Below are 23,059 nucleotides of genomic sequence, written 5' to 3'. Positions count from 1 at the left end.
CTTGAGGTTTTCTTAGATAGGACAAGGTATTTTCCACATATGAAATATAAGGACAATCATACTTCTGTACTGTATGTAATCATGTTGCTGTAAAACGTTCTTGCTCAGAATTATAATAAACTGATCCGAATTTAGTAACATACACATTGGTCTGTTAGCAGACAAAGAGCAAACAAATGATAAGATCAAAGAGAACATAGATTACAACATAACATAAGGCGCAGCATGATCGGTATAAAGGAATAAAACACAAATTATATTGGCCCATGCAGGACTCTGTACCAGATGGTGGTGACATTGTCAAAATAGATCTGCCCAGAGTATATACAGATTTATACAACAAAGATTCTTCTGAAAACTTGGCAATGCTTTTTTACTGTTGGGTACAACGAAAAATAAGCCATATTGTTTTTGTCCTCTAAGGGTTATTGCTCTAAGCAACCAAACCACAATTAGTTAATAGTTTGCTAAGTGTAAGTAACATCATGAATGCAACTGTCTGATTCTTATCCTTTTAGTTGTGTTGGTCAATAATCCTCATCAAACCAACATTTAAAAAAAACGTGCGCCACAAGGTGTATAGTTTTGTACAAATGTGCTTATTGGCTTAAACCCTGGCTGCATGCTCGGTTATGGAAACTGACATTGTCATATCTATTAGGTGTAAGTTGCTGTAGCAGCATCAGTGCAGGTTGTCCAGTCTCACTGATTTTTGTACACAGTCCTATGGTGCTGTCAACATTGTGTGCCTAATAACACTTTACAACTTCGCCCTTCTTTCATTGAACTTTTTGCTTTGAAAGACTGCATAATCAACATTCATTTTATAAGGAGCAAGAGGCATACCATATATATTATAGGCCAAATAACAATCTCCACCTCCTGTACATGTATTTTGTTCATCCCTTCAATCTCATATAAATATATTGTCTGTCAGCGCTATATGTCATTTTAGCGCCTGTGGGCACAATATAGTATAAAGGAGCATGGTTGCGCCTGTCCATAGCAAGAAACACCTAAACCAGGGGTAGCCAACTCCAGAGAGCTACCTACAGTTCACGTTTACCAGCTCACCTCACAGGTGCACTCATTATTGACTAACACATTTTAAAAGATCCACAGGTGGAGCTAAATACTTCATTGGTGATTCTGTGTGGAGACCTGGAAAACGTGAACTGTTGGTAGCTCTCGAGGACTGGAGTTGGCTACCCCTGACCTAAACCATCCCATTACTGCTGTCAGAATATGCTACATTTTGCACCCTTTCAGACACCATCATCTTATTCTGTTACTCTATGGGGGTTATTTTGGTTCACTCTTTCTGACAAATTCCTTCTAAAGGAGCCCATACACGCTCCGTTCCTGCTCCGTCCGTTCTGTACTATGAGACGCGCGCTCCCGCGGCATCTCATAGTACAGTGCAAAAAGTATGTGCTGCACATACGTTTTGTACTAGGTTTACATCGTATCGCATCGCATTGCATGCACAAGGCATGCAATGCGATATGATGTGTACTTTAAAAGTACAGAACGGAGCTTGTATGGGCTCCTTTAGATGGACAAAACCATGTGCACTGCAGGGGGGCAGATGTAAAACGTAAATAGAGAATTAGATTTGGGTGAGTTATTTTGTTTCTGTGCAGGGAACATACGGACTTCTTTATTTTTACACTGCACTATACATCTCACTTTGAAGCAAAACCCCACCCAAATCTAAGTCTCTATGCACAAGTAACATCTACCCCACCTGCAGTGCACATAATTTTGTCCATCTAAGAAGGAATTTGTCAGAAAGAGTGAACCAAAATAACCCCCTATGTTCCTACCCATATATGAAGAAACACTGTAATAATATAGTAGAATGTAATTTAGACCATAACCCATAAAATTCTGTGTGTTTACTTGCATCAATCCATCGCAAAATATATTGTCTTTTTAATTTATTAATATACATGTATAATTTTTTTGAATGCTGCAGGGCTGGCGCCCACAGTCACAGTATACTGACACACGACCAAATGAGTAAGTATATAACTGGCTTTTTAACATTTAGCATGAGACATGTAAATGGGAACTAGGAACATTTAATATACTGTATGTTAGACATTGATTACACTTAATATGGCTAGTGCTGTTTAATCAAATATAACACATATCTGCTATTTGCACTAGGTTACTAATTATGACTTCTACAGTAATTCTGGTTTCACATAGTTTATTGTTACTAGTAATATATATATATATATATATATATATATATATATATATATATATATATATATATATATATATATATATATATATATATATATTTTTTTTTTTTTTTTTTTTTTATTTGTTGAAACAAAGGTTAACATCTGGTTATGTTAAAAGTACTAAATTTTTTTTTTTAGTACTTTTTTCCCCAATAGGTATCAAAGCAGTTCCAATAACACATGATAAAATAATCACAATAGAGATTTTCATTGTACAGAAGAGAAAGCCAAGCATTTGGTATTGTGAAAGTAGAGATGCATTATATATAGTTGTATGATTAAGCAGGCACATTCTAAAGTCCCCCATACACTTGTCCGATTTCACCTCTTTTCACTTGATTCTGATGGATCAGGACGACAAACCAAGTGTTTTTTGACCCGAATGTCAACAGAGTGGACATGGACACGGGATTAAGTGCACGGCGTCCCCTCGCATGGCTTGCTGCGCTTGCCATGCTTCGGGCACACTATTTTATTCTCCCACCATGCCCTAGTAGATGGTAGGGCATGAAATACCGCCTATTGGCTCAAAAAACAGTGATAAACCCCATGTCGACCTACACCTATTGCTTGTGTTGACCTTGTCCCAATGTCGACCTTGCAGTATGTCGACCTAATGACTGTCTGCCATCTTTAGGGTGACCAACCGACCGTATTCCAATCAGAGCTTGGCTACACGCAACCCCCAAACTTAAGCCCAGTTGGTTGACCCATCTGCTCTATTTTAATTTTTATGGTTAAGCTCTCTGCTTTTGGACATATGCATTGGATTATATATAATGGGTGTATGGTGCATATTGGCTCCTGGATCCATAGGCTCACACCGCATACACATAGGTTATTCTGGTTTGCTCCCAAGGCTGCAAATTTTGCACACTGCAATCCCCTGCAGGCATGTGAATGGATGATTTGCATAATCATCCATTCGGAGCCTTGCGTGCGGGGACTAAATCATTTGATGGTCACCGACCATGAAATGAATTTGGAAGCGATCGCAGACCTCTGCAGTGTCTCTAATCTGTAAGTGCCCTGTGCGGGAAGCGGGCGAGCAGCTGACACCCGCTGATTTTAGCTGCCCACCCCCTTCCCCCCCGTCATCTGGGAATTACCATGAGAATGCCCATGAAACGCTGGGCGTTCCCATGGGGGGGAATCCCCTGGCCAGCCTCCCCATGCCCCTTGGCCGCAGTGTTGTGTGCGAGCGCCCGGCAAATAATATATTTCCTTTCAAACTGGAGATCCCTCTTTTTCAGTTCCCCAATACTTTTGTGTAACACATGTGAGTGGCAAGACTGGTCATGTTAGAGGCATTTGCGTGGCGGGATGGAGGCAGCCAGCATTTCCAGATGGTTGTGATGTTCCTCTTAAACTGTGACTATTTCTCAGTTTCATGCGAATACAGCCGCAGGCAGGAAGGGGTATGCATCACCCCTTGTCGTTCTGGTGTGTACCCTGCATTAATCACACTAAAATTGCAGTGTAAACAGGCATATAGGCCCATTTCTTTGCTTCCGTCAGAGGCAAAAATACTGGCAAAGATACTGGTGACAAGGCTTAACAGACATATGGAGAAAATCATCCACCCTAACCAAACAGGGTTTCTACCGGGTAAATCAACATCTATAAACATAAGGAAGGTATTTAGACACCTCCAGATCCCACAAAATGTTATAAACAGCGCAGCAATAATGTCCTTAGATGCCATTAAGGCATTTGATGCAGTTGAATGTCTGTGTCTCTGGGAAGTCATGAAGGCATTTGGGTTTGGGTCAAATTTTATTAGGTGGACACAAATATTATACAGTAGCCCAACAGCTAGAGTGTCAGTTAATGGGTGGACCTCCGCTGCCTTCTCCCTGCACAGGGGGACAAGGCAGGGATGTCCTCTTTCCCCAAGTCTGTTTTCTTTGGCGATTGAGCCATTGGCCTGCGCCATAAGATTCTGCCCTGAAATTATAGGTTTTGATGCCGGATTATGTACTGATAAAATAGCATTATATGCCGATGACCTATTGATATTTTTACTAGATTATGCAAATTCAGCACCAATGTTGCTGTGTTTAATTGAAACTCACGGCAAGATCTCTGGGTTTGGAATTAATATAAATAAATCTAGCATACTTGCTTTGAAGCAACTACCAATGAATGAGCCCCTTGAGATATTGCCGATTGGTTGGACTGAGTCCTTTAAGTATCTCGGGATTCGTATATCAAGGGATCCTTATGAATTCAGTCAGCTAAATGTGCAACCACTATTGGATCTTATGGTAGTGAAATTTAAATCCTGGAGGAAACTAATGATTACGGTTACGGGTCGGATCAACCTGATAAAAATGATTATTTTGCCTAAACTGTTATGTTATACAGCAGTCGCCAGTATATCTGCCAGTCTCACTATTTAAAAGGATAAATAGCTTAGTATCGTAATTTATTTGGAATAACAAAAGGGTTAAAATACAGCTGAACACATTAATGCGGAAAAAGGAGCAAGGTGGGCTCGCCCTCCCTAATTTTAGAGTGTATTATTTAGCGGGGCAGCTAGTGCATATAAAAGAGTGGGTAATAGAGGGGAACGGTAATAGCCTTATTAAAATCATGCTAGCCCAGGGTGGTACAAAATGTACACCTCTACAATACCTACTGAAGGGTGGGGTCACTAATAAAGATCCGCCGCTTGTGGTACAAGCGGTAAAAATTTGGCGTGAGGCCAACAACCTGGTAAAATTTTCTGGTATTGAGATAGATCATCCAATACTAGACTACAAAAATTTTGAAGAGCTGAGGGTCCTTCAGCCGGATGCAGCATGGAGACCATATGGTGTTGTAGCCATTGGTCAACTGTATGGCCCTATAGGACTAAAGTCATTTGCGCAGCTGGCTGAGGAATTCTCGCTCCCAAAATCCTTTTTTTTCCGCTTTTTACAATTAAGAAATGCTCTTGAAGCTCAGTTTAAGAACATAATACCAGTCCTTTCGACCTCACCAATTAAAAAAGAATTGCAAAAGGGAGGGCAAAAGAAAGGGGTATCTAGATTGTACAGTATGATACTGGACTCGATGTGTATAGATGGGTTGGATAAACTTAGCGAAAAATGGGTAGTAGATGTAGGATCATTCCGGATAGGTGAGTGGGAAATTTGCCAAAGCATCGGTACAGTATGCGACAAATTCGATCAGAACACAACAGGTGCAATTATACATCTTGCACAGATCTTACCTATCTATGACAAGGCTGGTAAATATGGGGGGTAGGTCATCTTCCCTATGTCCCAAATGTAAAAATGCAACTGGGTCATTTTGGCACCTGATCTGGGAATGTGCCGTGTTAGAAATTTTCTGGGGTAGAGTGATGAACACGCTTGTGAACACAGGTATCCCCGAATCTATTTTAAATCCAAAAAGTTGCATACTGAGTATATGTACGGATAAGACAATGAATAAATTTGACAAGGCATACATGTTTAATATGTGTGCCCTGGCTAAATTGATGATTGCTAGAACCTGGCTGTCAAAAGAGGGCCCAGATTATGTGTCGTGGATAGCACTGGTGAAATACACTGTTGCACAAGAAAAGTATATATATTTAAGTAGAAATAACCTATGTACGTATAATAAAATTTGGCACAAATGGTTGGAGTCTAGTTATATAAACGATCCTCCATAATAAATAAATAAAGATAGACAATCACAATATAAAAGCAGGTAAAGATTCTTTATCGACACCATTTGGATAGGTGCACTAGGCTGGAGCCCAGTCATATAAACGGTTCACTGTAAAGTAAAAGAGAAAAAAATAATAATAATAAAAAAAAAAAAAAAAAAATGTTACAATATAAGTGAAAAAAAGGGGGAAAAAATATATAATTTTCTGTTATAAACATCACAGTTTGCACGGAGCACTAAGTGGACTAATTATATAAATATATCAGTCACAATGGCACTTGAGGAAAATGACGAATGCCCACGATGCACATATGGGTCAAGCTGGATAAGTCTGCTTGCATATAACTCTGTACAAAGGGTAAGGGTTTAGGTAAAATGTGCAACCACATGTATGCGTAAAGGTACAAATCTGGATACCAATTTAGAAGTAAAAACTAAAATGAAAAAATACTATACTGGTGCAAAAATAGGAGTAAAAAGCCTCCCATCTGCCCACAACAAACAGGAGTATTATAAACTTGTATTGTAATTCCTTTTTTCCAATATTCACCTGCATCATATAATAGATGCGGGTACACTATGTCTTCTATCCTTCTTCTCGATATAAAATAGGGTGTATATTAACTGCATGCACTAGCAGTGTATTGTTGTAATGTTGTCCGTAAATGTATTTGTATTGTATCTATATTTGTGTATGTAATTGTGAGTAAGTCTTCCAGTGTATACAGTTGCTTAAAAGTTACTTAAAACTTCAAAACCTTTTCCAACTGTAAAATTGGATTTTAAATGGCATAAAACAATAACAATTCAAATTAAAAAAATTGCAGTGTAAACACAAAGGGCTACATGCAAAAACAGCCCATATTTACACCTGCATGCAATAAATTTATCTACAGCCCTTGCATTACATCATGGTGTGTCCAGATTGCACAATTACTTGCTGGTTTTTTTTGCATTACTCCTAATTTGGAATAGTGAGAAGTGTGAGACCAGTTTTATGTACTGCACAGAGATTAACTGACAGTATCTGGAATGTTCATTTAAACTCTTTATGAATTGATGCCTAATATGTTTAATTCATTTTTTTTAAATAAAAAATATTAAATCTTAATTTGGAATGAAAAACTATTCAAATAAACCGTTACATTGATATTTCAGAGTACCTTGTCTTGACCTTGGAAAGCTTGGCGATTCTGATGATGAGGTAAATATACTGTAGGACAACATATTTTGCCATGTGTTTTTATCTTTACCAAAGTAAATGCTATATAGTAATTATTAACTAGGTCTGGGTGCCGGGCGGGGTCCCGACAGTCATTTACCCTATGTCGGAATCCCGACTGTTAAAATAAAGACGCACAGATTCCAGACGGCCACTGGCTATTCTCCCTCGTGGGGGTCCACGACCCCCATAGAGGGAGCATAGAATAGGTGGCAAGCGTAGCGAGCCACCGTGCCCACAGCGTGGCGAGCGCAGGGAGCCCGCATGGGGCTTTGTTGCGCTTGCCACGCTGTCTGAGTCCAGCCAGTCTGGATCCTGACGTCAGGCTAATGACTGTCAGGAACGCGACTGTCGGAACCCTGTACCACACCCCTAGGTCGCATGACTAATCCCAATATGTATGTTTTTTTATTTGTTTTTAAACAATAATAATACTATAAATATAATTTTGTTATTTTCTTATTATTGTGTTTTTATTAATTGCTATGAGTATGATTGCTGTTATTATTATTTATTTAGATGTGTATATCTTGGTTGGTACAGTATGATTGGTCAGCGCTAAAGGTTTCAATGTATGCTAGACATATTAGAGTTAGGCTTGGAACAAACTATGCAATATCATTCTACTACTCATATATCGCTATTGCATAGGCTTGTGTGTACAGCCGATATGTCTGAGAAGAAGGTAGTGCATACCAGAGACAGCCATGCAGCACAGCTAAATCTGATATGTTATGCAGATATATCAGTTTACATGTAACCTGCTGATCGACCCTTAATGCTACCCCAATAAACTGCAGATGATAACTTCAGAATTGGGCAGGAAAAGGTAAATGCCCACCCAGTTGTGCTGCCAGACATTGAGCGACCAATATAGCTTACCAAACAGTGGCGTAACAAAAACTTTTGTGCCCCCCCCCCGTTACAAGACCTCCCCCCCGGGGAGCTGGCAGGGGGGTCCGTGCGGTGCGTGGGTACCTGCGGTCAGGGAGAGCCTGGAGGTCCCTGCGGCGCGGAGTCTGATGTTGCCGGGGTCCCTGCAGTGGAGTTGAAATAACGCGCTCGGTGGCACGGGAAGCGCTTCTAACTTTGAAAACACTGGCCGCACACTGGCTGAGATTCAGCCAATCAGCATGCGCCCAGTGTTTTCAAAGTCAGAAGCGCTTCCCGCGCCGCAACACGACGGTAGCGCGTTATTTCCACTTCACTGCAGGGGACCCGGGCAACGTCATACTCTGAGCCGCAGGGACCTCCAGAGTCCAGCCTCTTCCTGACCGCGGGTAGTGGTACCCCCGCGCCGCACGGACCCCCCCTGCCAGCTCCCCGCTGCAGCCACAAGGAGGGGGGAGCTGGGGGAGAAACAATAGCGCTCGCAGACCCCCGGCGTCTCCCCACCTAACTACAGGGCTGTGGCCCTATAGTCACGCCACTGTTACCAAATCGATTGGCAGGTCAGCTTGTGGGCTACTCAGGTGTGTTCCTAGTGTTACTTATATAAGTCAATATAGCACTCATCCAATGGTTGAGCACTCACAAGGTACGCTCCTAGATAATACATTTTACCTGTGGTCACCCATTTCAAAACTTCAGCCTACCCCCCCCAAACCTCACACTGCCACCCATACCCACTTAGCCTCTCGATGAAAGTGTAGCCAACACTTGCATTAAGTACAACAAGGACGTCTTCCTTATAGACCTCTTTAAGTTTGTTATTGGCAGACTCGGTGGCACCCCCCCAGATCGTGGCGCTCTAGGCAGCCGGCCCTGCCACTAACCTTCATTCTACCTCTCTACGTGCAATAAATTGTAAGTTCACACTGCTTCTTAGTTGCTATAGGTATGGATGGCTTGCATAATTAAACCAAAAAGTTTTCATAAGCCCTGTTGTTTGTAAACATACATGGTCATATTCTTTAGGACACCTTCATACCTTTAAGTAAGGGATACCCAAGACTTGGTCCTCCGGATTCATCGTCAACTGTCAGTTGGGGGACACCACTGCACACTCCATATGCTCAGCATTACCAGCAGCAACCACAGGTATGCAGATTCGATGTATTGCGTTGTGTCGGGTAAATATACCTATATAGAGTAGTTGGGTTTTCCCAATTTTTTTTTTTTTTTTAAACCAGCAATCATTTACATGGCAAAATCAACCTGCTTTCTGATTCTCACACCCTATTACATTTGTCCCTTTGTGTTTTGTAATTCAGCAGGATAGTCTTTGCTTAAGGTAGGGTTCCAACAAAATCTAAATGTAGAAAATATTTGAACTGCTGAAATTGCAGAAATAATTCTTTAACCCCTTCCCGACATTTGACGTATATATACGTCATGGCCGGGATGTACTTCCCGACACATGACGTATATATACGTCATGACTTCAAAGTGCCACTGCGTCTCGAGACGCAGTGACAGAGGGACGATGTCTGCTGTCCCTGACAGCAGACATGTCCCTGCATGCCCAGGGGGGGCTGCGATGCCGCCCCCCCGTCGGCGATCGCTGTGATTGGCTGTTCAGTGTGAACAGCCATTCACAGCGGTTTCCTGTGTTACCGGCGAATCAGACGCTCGGTAACACAGGTGTCAATCACCGCCGGGCGTCAGGGGGCATGAGGGGGTCATCGGTGACGACGACACCTCACCCCACCTGCCCCCAAGGCTGTGATTGGTCTGTGGGACCCACGGACCAATCACAGCCAAGGCGCGTGATTTAAACTAACGGTGACTGCGCTGCAGACGCCATTCCGGTCTGGAATTGCGTGCAGAGCGGTCACCGTGCCAATCTGTCGTGATACATACCTGATCCTTGCCTGAAACTTACCTGATCACCGCTGGTAGCGTCCTGCCAGCAGCTGGATACTTCCTGGATCTTGTGACTTCTGTGTGTGCTGCTGCAGCAGTGTCATAGAGTCACAGAGAGTGATAGAGAGTGCTATATTTTGTGTCTGCTGCACCCCCTTTTGTGCTGATCACTATATCTGAGGTGATCAGCAACTTTTTGGGGGTGCAGAGGTTTTTTTTTATATATATAACTGTCAGTTGCAGCAAAGGTTGTGCTGCCTGTGCAACTGACTGCTGCCCCCCCCTGCTGCCCCCCCTTTTGTGCTGATTGTGCTGATTAATTAACTGGTCAGCAACTTTTTGGGGGTCCAGGTTTTTTTTTTTAATATATATACCTGTCAGTTGCACCAAAGGTTGTGCTGCGTGTGCAACTGACTGCTTCCCCCCCTGCTGCCCCCCCCTTTTGTGCTGGTCAGTTTTAATTAATTAATCAGCAACTTTTTGGGGGTCCAGGTTTTTTTTTTTATATATATACCCTGTCAGGTTGTGTGTCTGCTGCCCCTCACTGCTAATCAGTGGTGCATCACTGCATCACTGATCTGCAGTTTTTTTTTTTTGGGAGAGTGCAGTGGGGTTTTGTGTGGGTGTGGGTGTCCTGTGGCCGCTGAGCGCTGATCAGTGACGTACAATCACTGAACAGCATTTTTGGCACAGTGTTGATATCATTTTTTTTTCTGCAGTTTTTTTAAATTGTTTTTTTTTTTGGAGAGTGCTGTGGAAATTTTTTTTAAATTGTTTTTACACCCACGTTGCTTTTGTGGGTGTCCTGTGGCCGCTGATCAGTGACGTACAATCACTGAACAGCATTTTTGGCACAGGTTGATATCATTTTTTTTCTGCAGTTTTTTTTAAATTGTTTTTTTTTTTTGTTTTTACACCCACGTTGTTTTTGTAGGTGTCCTGTTGCCTTTGAGCGCTGTTCAGTGACGGACGTTACTGTGCTCAATTTTTGGCGCAGGACCTTTTTTTTTTTTTTTTAACCCCTTCAATTTTTTTTTTTTATTGGGATCAAATTCCTGTATAAAGTATTTTTTTTTTCTGCACTACATACACACTACACACTACATACCCCCCGTGTTGAAATAAAGTTTGTACCCCCCCTACACTATACACGTGTTGAAACATTACACTTACAGAAACACAAAAATAAAAATGTCATCCCAAATGTCATCCCAAATGTCATCCCAAATGTCATCCCAAATGTCATCCCAGTCATCCAGAAGAATGTATTCAGCGGAGGAGGCATATGCCATGCTTGCCTCTGACTCTGACACAGCCAGTGATGCAAGCGGGGAATTTGAAGGATTCGCCTTAAGCTCCTCTTCCTCCTCTGGTGATGAGGGACCCCCTCAAAGACGCCCCCGTAGAGCAGCTGAGACCCCCCCCCAAATGATTGATCCCGTATGGACCCCACCACCAGACAATTTTGAGCCCCAGGTTCCTGAGTTTTTGGCCATCCCAGGAATCCAATTTAATTCAGCAGGTCTCAGAGAAATTGACTTTTTCAAATTATTTTTCTCTGATGATTTTATAAATTTAATGGTGGACCAAAGTAATTTATATGCCCAGCAGTTTATTGCTCAAAACCCCACGTCATCATTTGCTAGGTGGACCCCTGTAGATGCAGTAGAGATGATGACGTTTTGGGGTCTGGTGTTACATATGGGCATAGTAAAAAAGCCAGAAATTAGGCAATATTGGAGTACAGATGTTCTGTACAGCACCCCATTTTACCGTATGCCCATGACTCGGGCTCGTTTTGAGATAATCCTTAAATTTTTACATTACACCGATAATACACTGTGCCCACCCAGAGATGATCCCACCTTTGACCGGCTATTCAAAGTCAGGCCGGTCATTGATCATTTCAGTGCCAAATTTGCAGAGATGTACATCCCTGAAAAATTTATTTGTATTGACGAGTCCCTTATACATTTTAAAGGAAGGGTTAAATTCCGCCAGTACCTTCCCAGTAAGAGGGCAAGGTATGGCATAAAAATGTATAAGCTGTGTGAAAGCACCTCAGGGTACACCCACAGGTTTAGGGTATATGAAGGGAAGGATTCAAGAATTGAACCGCCAGAATGCCCCCCCTCCCTCGTAGTTGTTAGTGGAAAAATTGTCTGGGATTTAGTGCACCCCTTCCTGGATAAAGGTTATCACCTCTATGTGGATAACTTTTACACTAGCATCCCCCTGTTTAAGGCCCTTGGTTCAAGAGGTACAGCAGCTTGCGGTACTGTGCGTAAGAACCAAAGAGGCCTCCCAAAAACGCACATTGCCCAAGTAATGAGAAGGGGTGAAAGCAGGGGAATATGCACCGAAAATATGTTGTTGGTCAAATATAAGGACAAGAGGGATGTCCTTATACTGACAACAATTCATGGAGACAGTACCACCTCCATCCCTGTACGAGGTACCAGTACCCACACCTCAAAACCTAATTGTATCCTAGATTACAATAGGTACATGGGCGGAGTGGATCTTTCAGATCAGGTACTGAAGCCGTACAGTGCCCTGCGGAAAACAAAAATCTGGTACAAGAAGCTGGCCGTGTATATCATCCAGATGGCACTGTATAACGCTTACGTGCTATTCCGTTCTACCAGCCAGAGGGGGACATTTATGCACTTTCAAGAGGAAGTCATAAAGGGCCTAATATTTGGGAACCAGCAGGCAGAGGGCCCCAGTACTTCTAGTACTGGCCCCCGTATTGTACCAGGGCAGCATTTTCCTAACGAAATCCCCTCCACTGCAAGAAAGGGCAGGACGCAAAAAAGGTGCAAAGTTTGCTATAAAAAGGGAATAAGAAAGGAAACTATTTTCCACTGTGAAACTTGCCCCGACAAACCCGGCCTATGTATAAAGGAGTGTTTTAAAATATACCACACATCTATGGATTATTAGGTTCATCATTTCACCGTGCTTCGGGGGTCTTGCTAATGCCACATAGCACCCACCATTCATTCCACCAGAATCTGAGCTGCAAAATCCAAAAATCACTCCTTCCCTTCTGAGTCCTGCCATGCACCCAACTGGTATTTTTTGGTCACATATGAGGCATTGCCATACTCGGGAGAAATTGGGGCACAGATTTTGGGGTGCTTTTTCTCCTTCATACCTTCTGAAAATGAAAATTTTTGAGACAGAACTGCATTTTTGTGTAAAAAAATGTAATTTTTCATTTTCACTGCCCAGTTGTATCAAAATTGGTGAAACCCCTGGGGGTTTGAAATGTACACTATACCCCTAGATGAATTCCCTGAGGGGTGTAGTTTGCAAAATGGGGTCACTTGTGGGGGGGTTCCACTGTATTGGTGCTTGGGGGGTCTTGCTAATGCGACATAGCACCCACCAACATTCCACCAGAATCTGTGCTGCAAAATCCAAATATCACTCCTTCCCTTCTGAGTCCTGCCACTTTTTGGTCACACATGAGGCATTGCCGTACTCGGGGGAAATTGGGGCACAGATTTTGGGGTGCTTTTTCTCCTTCATACCTTCTGAAAATGAAAAATTTTGAGCCAGAACTGCATTTTTGTGTAAAAAAATGTAATTTTTCATTATCACTGCCCAGTTGTATCAAAATTGGTGAAACCCCTGGGGGTTTGAAATGTACACTATACCCCTAGATGAATTCCCTGAGGGGTGTAGTTTGCAAGATGGGGTCACTTGTGGGGGGGTTCCACTGTATTGGTGCTTGGGGGGGTCTTGCTAATGCGACATAGCACCCACCAACATTCCACCAGAATCTGAGCTGCAAAATCCAAAAATCACTTCTTCCCTTCTGAGTCCTGCCATGCACCCAAATGGTATTTTTTGGTCACATGTGAGACATTGCCGTACTCGGGAGAAATTGGGGCACAGATTTTGGGGTGCTTTTTCTCCTTCATTCCTTGTGAAAATGAAAAATTTTGAGCCAGAACTGCATTTTTGTGTAAAAAATGTAATTTTTCATTTGCACAGCCCAGTTGTATCAAAATTGGTGAAACCCCTGGGGGTTTGAAATGTACACTATACCCCTAGATGAATTCCCTGAGGGGTGTAGTTTGCAAAATGGGGTCACTTGTGGGGGGGTTCCACTGTATTGGTGCTTGGGGGGTCTTGCTAATGCGACATAGCACCCACCAACATTCCACCAGAATCTGAGCTGCAAAATCCAAAAATCACTCCTTCCCTTCTGAGTCCTGCCATGCACCCAAATGGTATTTTTTGGTCACATGTGAGGCATTGCCGTACTCGGGAGAAATTGGGGCACAGATTTTGGGGTGCTTTTTCTCCTTCATACCTTCTGAAAATGAAAAATTTTGAGCCAGAACTGCATTTTTGTGTAAAAAAATGTAATTTTTCATTTTCACTGCCCAGTTGTATCAAAATTGGTGAAACCCCTGGGGGTTTGAAATGTACACTATACCCCTAGATGAATTCCCTGAGGGGTGTAGTTTGCAAAATGGGGTCACTTGTGGGGGGGTTCCACTGTATTGGTGCTTGGGGGGTCTTGCTAATGTGACATAGCACCCACCAACATTCCACCAGAATCTGAGCTGCAAAATCCAAAAATCACTCCTTCCCTTCTGAGTCCTGCCATGCACCCAAATGGTATTTTTTGGTCACATGTGAGGCATTGCCGTACTCGGGAGAAATTTGGGCACAGATTATGGGGTGCTTTGTCTCCTTCATTCCTTGTGAAAATGAAAAATTTTGAGCCAGAACTGCATTTTTGTGTAAAAAATTAAATTTTTCATTTTCACTGCCCAGTTGTACCACAATTGGTGAAACCCCTGGGGGTTTGAAATGTACACTATACCCCTAGATGAATTCCCTGAGGGGTGTAGTTTGCAAAATGGGGTCACTTGTGGGGGGGTTCCTAAATTTTAGCATCTTATGGTGCCTAGAAACCTACATGGTGCCTAAAAAATAATCTCATAAAAAGGAGGCTCCAAAATCAAGTAGGTGCTCCTTCTATTATGAAGCCTGTGGTTTGGTCAACGTGCACACTAGGGCCACATATGGGATATTTATGAAAACAAAAGAATTGGGGGAATCAATTTTTAGTCACATTTCTCTAGTAAAATCTACTGTGTTCCTTAGAAAAATGTATTAAAATTGCAAATCTGCAAAAAAAAATGAAATTTTGAAATTTCACCTACACTTTGTTTTAATTCCTGTGAAACACCTAAAGGGTTAACAAACTTCCAAAATGCTGTTTTGAATACTGTGAGGGGTGCAGTTTTTGAAATGGCATCATTTAAGGGGGTGTCTCACATACAAGTCCCTCAAAGTCACATCAGAACTGAACTGGTCCCTAAAAAAATCAGTGTTTGAAATTTTCTTGAAAATTTGAGAATTTGCTATTCATATTGTAAGCCTCCTAGTGTCCAAAAAAATTAAAAGGAAGTTGAAATAATGATGGAAACATAAAGTAGACATATGGTCTATGTTAGTTATTAACTATTTTGAGTGGTATGATTATTTGTCTCACAAGCAGAAAATTTAACATTTTGCAAATTGCTAAATTTTCCATTTTTTTACGACATTTTGGTATTTTTCACAAAAAAACACAGACTGTATCGACCCAAATTTACCACTAATTTGAAGTACAATGTGTCACGAGACTGTATCGACCCAAATTTACCACTAATTTGAAGTACAATGTGTCACGAGAAAACAATCTCAAAATCACTGGGATAAGTAAAAGCAAAAAAAAGTTATCCCCACTTAAGTGATACATGTCAGATTTGAAAAAAAGGGCTCTGTCAGGAAGGCAAAAACTGGCTGTGTCAGGAAGGGGTTAATATACATGCTGTGATTTTGCTGATGTAAAAGAGAGAGCACTCCCGGATGTTAAATTGTATTTGCTTATTTGCACAGTTTGATTAACTGAATGGTATCAACATCACATAAATAGAATTGCTGGATATGTTGACTAGAACATATGCAGATATCCATTTGTTTTCTGGCACATCTCTTGCTCCAAAGATACTACATGTGATAATGATAATGCCCATTTATGGAGAGGAGTGGTGTGGTCACATAACTTGGAATCCATATTGTTACGTGCACTTAAAAATGTGGGCATCATTCTAGCCAGGTAAATCCTGACCCACCCCAGTATATGCAGCACACTGCGGTAAACTTTGATATACAGCATCCGGTCAATTATGATGTTTCTGCAGCTGACATATTTATAAAACACCCATTTATCACTCACATGAATGCATCAATGCCACATACATGGATGTAAAAACATTTTTATTGTTTCTAGGGTTTCTTCCTTATTTGTGTACAAAGTAGAACAAAACTACATTTTGTGATTGTCATTTCTGTTTATCGCTATACTGCCATGGACTGTTGGTAGGCCAATAAGGGCAATGGTAGTATGGAGGCAAGAGCTTCAGCTCCACATCCTGTACATGTGGTTTTCTTTCTCACTACAGCTAGTAGAAATACATAGCACTCATGTTAAGAGAGTAGTTTCTGGAGGAGGATTGTACAGATGTGTAAAGTTATGTGGTTGCCATGATGTGTGCATGTGCATCACAGTGAAGTTTCTCCCTTCTAGGCTACGTACGCTCGCATCTGCAAGTTTCCCATTCACTGGGCATGGATCATGGGTGTGACTTACACATGCCTCTAGAACAGGGGTAGCCAATTCCAGTCCTCGAGAGCTACCAACAGTTCATGTTTTCCAGCTCACCTCACAGGTACACAGGTGCATTCATTACTGACTGACACATTTAAAAGATCCACAGGTGGAGCTTATTACTGCACTTGTTCTTCTGTGAGGAGACATGGAAAACGTGCACTGTTGGTAGCTCTTGAGGACTGGAGTTGGCTACCCCTGCTCTAGAATACCGTGACACACATTTGCAACAACAAATTGGACACACATGCCATTATCATTTCAATCAGTAGTAATAGTGTTATTGCTTTTTTTTCCCACCGCTAAAATATTGTATTGAAGTGCACATAAAATATGCAGTATATCCATAAAGGAGTCAGTGTGTGCATAGGACATTCACAAATATGACAGTTGTTATTACTTTTTTGTAGATTAAAAAAATGAAATGATTTCCAGATACAATTTAATGCCGGCACATGTACTTGTTACATACAATACGTTCTAGGTGAATATAATACCGATTTTACACTGCCAAAAGTATGGGTCTGAGCCTTCACATTGCAGTAGACTACCGTTTTAAATACTGTTTAAGTACCATACACATTAGTCAACCCGTTTAATCCCCTAAACACGTTTCAAGGCAGAATGCAGGGGACAGCCTATCCAAGGTCTGTAATCTGTTGTTTTTACTAAATACCGTTTCAGAGTCATTCTCACTGCATAAAAAACGTCTCTGAAACAAGTAGGACTCTGCTTTTTAAACGTTTTGAAATACCGGTTATCTTTAACCGGTAAATCAACTCTGGCACTTTCCCACTGCAGCCTTAAACATTTTGAAATGGGGAAAAAACTGGCAATATACCGTTTAACAAGTGTGGTGTGAAAGGGGTATAAGTGCACTTTCTCTAACAACCTAACTTTGTCACTAGACAAACTTTATATTGTAGTATTTATTTTTTAAACCTGTTACATAGGAGCAAATAAACATAATAACATTTATTATACACAAATGCCCAAAAATCATCTTAAAAACTTGGGAGTCGGAAATTGTGTGCTATTAACAGCTATAGGTATTAGGTGAGCCCGTCAAACAAAGAATAGAGAGGCAAGGTATCTATAAAGTAAGGCTTAGGGAAAAATATGAATTTAGGATAGTTCTTGCATACTACTTTTTTCATTTTCTTGTTGACATTACAAGAATTTACCCCTCAATTGTAGTCTTGGCCTATATGTGCACTAAAAGTATTTTAAGAGGATTTCTAGATTTAACAGCATATTTCTGTTGATATGATCTGGGATGCTTGCAGTTACGTGTTACTATACTGTAAGCGGTCTCCATGCTGTCCGCTCTTTGGGTGACAGATAGTTGCCGACTGAAGGTCTTGGAAGCTTAGTCGAACAACTTTGGTTTAATTGACATTTCACTTGTAGACACTATTGGTTGAAACTTTCCTTGTCTGACACTACATTACATCGCACAGTGCTATACTCATTTGCAGCTACTGTTTTCAATCCTATTGCAGATGATCACAAAACCTAATCCGGTCAAGATTGAGGTAAGCTTATCTAAAGAGAAATCTTTGATTTCCTATGTGATCATGGGAATTATGAAGTAATTTTGGTGTTCTCTACAGCTTTCTCTAGCACAGCTGAATACTGTTCCTGAGAATTTACCTCCACCCTCAGACAGATTCCAGCTGAAGTATCAGCAATATGAAGAGGAAATGAAGAATAGCTACAAGCAGTATTCCATGAGTAGAAACCGTAAGGATACACCACGTTCTGCAAGACTGTGCGCTGCACAAGAGGTAATGATACATTGATCATTTCAATGATATTGAAGCAGATCTGTCACCAGGTCCTATGATGCTATGTTTTTACTTTACTACATAGTTCCAAGGTTAAATAAAGAATACATTTGTAATGATAATAAGTAGTCTCTAGTAGAAAGTATGCCAGTGAGCAATGTTCTGTAGTTAAAAGTCCGGTATCCGGTATTTGGAGAAAATAAATTGTTTTAATCAGACTTTGCCCCTAATTCTGATTGACTCGCAAAGCATTTTGGTGCTTTGCGAGCCAACTAAGGCGGCCCACGGGGCGTGCCAAAACCAGATCCCCGATGGACACCGAATGGCCCAGAAGGGCTGCGAATGGATGTTTGTATAGACAACCATTCGCAGACTTGGGTGTTGGCCCGAAATCATTTGATGGTTGCCGACCATCTAATGGTTTCTGAAGCGCTCTGTAATCTAAGTCACTCACTGGTGCCTTAGATTAGTGGCGCTCTGCTCCAATGGCTAGGTAAGTAGGTATGGTGGGTGATGAAAGGGGGCTGCAAGCTGATCATTCTCTCCTGTGGAACAGCTACCAGTAATCCATCTGTGGACAAATGTCTCATTAGGACGGTCAGTTCAGAGTACCTGTTGACGTCCCACCATCCCAAGCTCATGATACTGGTCTCCGGGGAGCAGAACACCAGCATGGACGTTATTACCTACAGTCAAGCAGGACGCCATAAATTAAATAGGATGAGAGAAAAAAGAAAAAAGTACTCTCCTTTGTTTGGGGGCATGCTTTGTTTGTAATAATGAATACATTTAAAACTTAGCTTTTAATAATGTGAATTTGCTAAAAAAAACTATTCGTGGACAAAGACACAACACACTACACAAAACATATAAAGGTGGTTGAAACCACTTTGTGAACTCGAATGAGTTCTTCCAGCGTCCTGATGCTTGTGAGGATAGAACTGCAAATTCTGATCACAAAAATATAACACTGTCAATATAATAATATAATTAATATTACCGTTAGACTGAATTATGCACTGTTCATAATCAGCACTGATAGCGAAAATAAGTACATTTAATTGCCCCCTCACATCCAACAAATTGTATAGTGTGTATGGGGTCTGTGAGATTTTTTATGATCTTTCAGAATACTCAATAATCCACATAAATAACAGATATTTTTATAGTATAGCGCTCTGTCTTTAGGATCAGGTAGCTCTTAGTGGTAGCCACTATACACGGTGATATAAAGCTTGCAGCGGGGCCCTCTAACCCTCAAGTCTGTCTGTTACCCAGTTTGTTTTATCACTGTCTACTATTGTAAAGCGCAACGGAATCTGCTGCGCTATATAAGAAACAGTACTTGTTTCCTAGCACGGCGCCTGCGATATTAATTGTATCCATCGGGTCCTAAAAATCGCGTTGATCGCATCACATGCAACCAAATCGCTTGCGATGCGATCGATGCAATTTTTGGTACTCTTTACTTAGAAGGGCGCCCACGATTTTGATCGTGGGCATCGTAAGGAAAAAAAAATCGCGTGTGATGCGACCGACGCGATGACCGCGATTTCCCATAGGGAACAATGTTAAATGTCCCAATTGACCCGATTTTCCATAGGGAACAATGTTAAATGGCCCACAGAGGCCAAATAGGCACCCTGAAGTGTGAAATGGGCCCCCCAATTGTTAACGCCACCCCACGATCAACGTCAACCCGAAGCGTGGCGAGTGCAGCGGTACGCGTCCTACGACCTTTTCATATCCCCACTATCCACGTCGGCGTGGAGTTGAGAATAGAAAGTGTGGCAAGCGCAGGGAGCCCCCGAGCACGAAGCGTGGCGAGGGGACGCGGACACCTTCACAGGTATACGCGTCCCCTCGCGGGCTTCACAGGTGTCCGCGTCCCCTCGCGGGGCTCGCTGTGCTCGCCACGCTTCGGGCTCGGTGGCTCGCTGCGCTCGCCACACTTTCTATTCTCAACTCCACGCCGACGTGGATAGTGGGGGTATAAAAAGGTCAGAGGACACATACCGCCGCCCCTCGCGGGCTCGCTGCGCTCGCCACGCTTCGGGTTGACGTTGATCGTGGGGTGGCGTTAACAATTGGTGGGGCCATTTCACACTTCAGGGTGCCTATTTGGCCTCTGTGGGCCTTTTAACATTGTGCCCTATGGGAAATCGCGGTCATCGCGTCGGTCGCATCGCATGCGATTTTTTGGTACATGCGATGGGCGCCCTTCTAAGTAAAGAGTACCCAATTTTTAAATTGGAACCAATGTAAAATGGTCCCTGAGACCCGATTTTACATTGGGCCCAATGTTAAATGCCCCCCAGACCCCAATTTTCATTGTATACCCTCCCTGATGGGTCAAATGCCCCCCATTGTTAACGCCACCCCACGATGAATGCCAACCCGAAGCGTGGCGAGTGCAGCGGTACACGTCCTCTGACCTTTTCATACCCCCACTATCCACGTCGGCGTGGAGTTGATTTTATATAGTGTGGTGAGCGCAGCTAGCCACCGAGCCCGAAGCACGGCGAGCGCACGCGCAATACTTCACAGGTATTACGCATCCCTTCGCGGGGCTCGGTGGCTCGCTGCGCTCGCCACACTATATAAATTCAACTCCACGCCGCCGTGGATAGTGGGGGTATGAAAAGGTCAGAGGACACGTACCGCCGCCGCTCGCCACGCTTCGGGTTGCCGTTCATCGTTGGGTGGCGTTAACAATGGGGGGGCATTTCACATACAAATTACCCATCAGGGTGGGTACACAATACAAAATCGGGTACATTGGCCCATTTAACATTGTTCCCTATGTAAAATCGGGTCCATCACATTGGTCGCATTGTATGCCATTATAATATAGTGCAAAGAGAAAGGTAGTATTGGAGGCACAGATTCCTCTTAGGTCCAGGAGATCAAAAAGCTGCTGTATCCCATTGCTAGGGATGTTCACATTGATAGAATATGAGCGTTTTTGTCACCCTGGACACTATGCATATATGTGCCTAGAGAGAATAAATAAATAAGTATTCTGTAGGTGCCCCAGGAGGATATAGTATGCTCTTGCGTGCAGGTATGGAGAGGTGTTTTATTTCTGAGATCCCCTTCGGTGACCAATAGTAAGGTGCTGTGACCACTATGTTAATTACAAATAGGTCTGGTCTCAAGGTAAGAGAGGGTTTTGCATCAATCTCTCACAAAAATAAGGACATCTCCGTGTGATAATATGGTGATGTGGCTACCACTACTAACCTGTAATCCTGGAGCGGTAATTGTCTGTTGGTTCTGCGATGTGCCGGGGCGGCGCAGTGTAACAGCGCAGTATCGCTGGCGCCGAATTTAGTGAGCAGACAGCTGTTTCGCTACAGGGAGCTTAGTCCACATAAAAAACGTACCATTATTGTACTAATAACTCTTTGGTATTGTGAATCTTTCATATAACTATAAGTACCATTGCACAATTACCATTCTAGAACAAGAGGTGTAACTTGTGCGCAGGTGTCCCCCCTTCCCCATCTATACAAATTAAATAGGATGCAAGAAGTTGGATGTGTGTTTGTCCGAGAAGGGTTGTATTTTTAAAGTGACAATCATTTGGAAGGCAAAACCAAGTTGGTTTTGCCTTTTTAAATAAACATTTTTATTAGATGAAAAATGTATTTATAATTACCGTATTTGCCGGCGTATAAGACAACTTTTTTCCCCTGAAAAAAAACATGCCTCCAAGTGGGGGGTCGTCTTATACACCGGGTGCACTTCGTTAAAATAGACATAGCTGCCCCAGGGGTGCACTTTTATACATTTTGCGACTCTCTCCTCGCCCCCCCCCCCCCTTCTTATGCATACCTTGATACTCCCTATCCAAATCTCTTATCGGGTCATATAAGAGACCTGGCAGTGCTGCCGCTGTCCCCTCTGCCTAAACCGCCTGTCACATTCAGCAGTGACGTCGGCGGCAGGCTCGGGTATGGTCGGTGTGGCTTGGGGGACTCTGGAGCGCTCAGGCACCCGAGTCCTCCCAAGCAGCTGCGAACATCCCCCCCAGCCTGCCGCCGATGTCACTGCTGATTGTGACAGGCGGCTTAGGCAGGGGGGACAGCGGCAGCACTGCAGGGAAGCTCCGGTGTACTAATGCAGGAGCGGAGGTGAGGGGGGATTACAACTTTGTGGTGGGTTTTGCTGGGGCAGGACAAACCTGCCCTGATAGGTTTGTCCTGCCCAGCAAAACCCACCACTCAAGGGGTATAAGAAGGGGGGGGGGGCGAGGAGTGAGTCGCAAAATGTATAAGTGTACCCCTGGGGCAACTATGTCTATAATACTGGTACTATCCATAATATGGATTCAAGGGCGGACCAGACTGCTGCTAGTGACATGGAGACAGGGAGGGCAGACAGGGAGCAGGGACCAATCACCAATCCAATCAGGCTTTGTATACAGCCAACAGCCAACCACAGTACTGCACCATTGTACAGTACAGTATAGCATAGACAATGTCCAGCAGTCAAAACCCTATCAACCCTATGTGCTGCTGCAAGACAATATGGAGTAACAGAAAAGATGGTTCGGGACTGGAAATCAAATGAAAAAGCATTGAAGAGTGTGCGGAGTATTAAGAAGGTGTGCGGAAGAGGGGGTAGTCTTATACGGCGAGTA

The 23,059-nt window shown here is 42.7% G+C and overlaps 1 protein-coding gene across 5 annotated transcripts in view; it reads left to right on the top strand.

Moving 5' to 3' along the window:
* CAPS2 (calcyphosine 2) overlaps positions 1 to 23,059 on the top strand; it is a 100,876-nt gene that overhangs the window by 19,048 nt on the left and 58,769 nt on the right. For 4 of the 5 annotated variants that reach the window (XR_014473428.1, XM_083182569.1, XM_083182573.1 and 1 more), the window contains 5 exons: positions 1,979 to 2,022; positions 7,077 to 7,122; positions 9,058 to 9,180; positions 18,130 to 18,162; positions 18,241 to 18,414. Coding sequence is in view for 4 of the 5 variants with exons in the window: in XM_083182569.1 (XP_083038695.1) it covers positions 1,979 to 2,022; positions 7,077 to 7,122; positions 9,058 to 9,180; positions 18,130 to 18,162; positions 18,241 to 18,414 (420 nt within the window). In the remaining variant the exon portion in view is untranslated. The remainder of the gene's footprint in view (positions 1 to 1,978; positions 2,023 to 7,076; positions 7,123 to 9,057; positions 9,181 to 18,129; positions 18,163 to 18,240; positions 18,415 to 23,059) is intronic. The other variant, XM_083182571.1, reaches the window with a different exon arrangement.

Source organism: Crinia signifera, chromosome 4 (genome assembly GCF_055691185.1).
Source record: "Crinia signifera chromosome 4, ASM5569118v1, whole genome shotgun sequence".
In the NCBI taxonomy this organism is placed as follows: Eukaryota; Metazoa; Chordata; class Amphibia; order Anura; family Myobatrachidae; genus Crinia; species Crinia signifera.
This window is presented reverse-complemented; position numbering and strand designations above follow the sequence as displayed.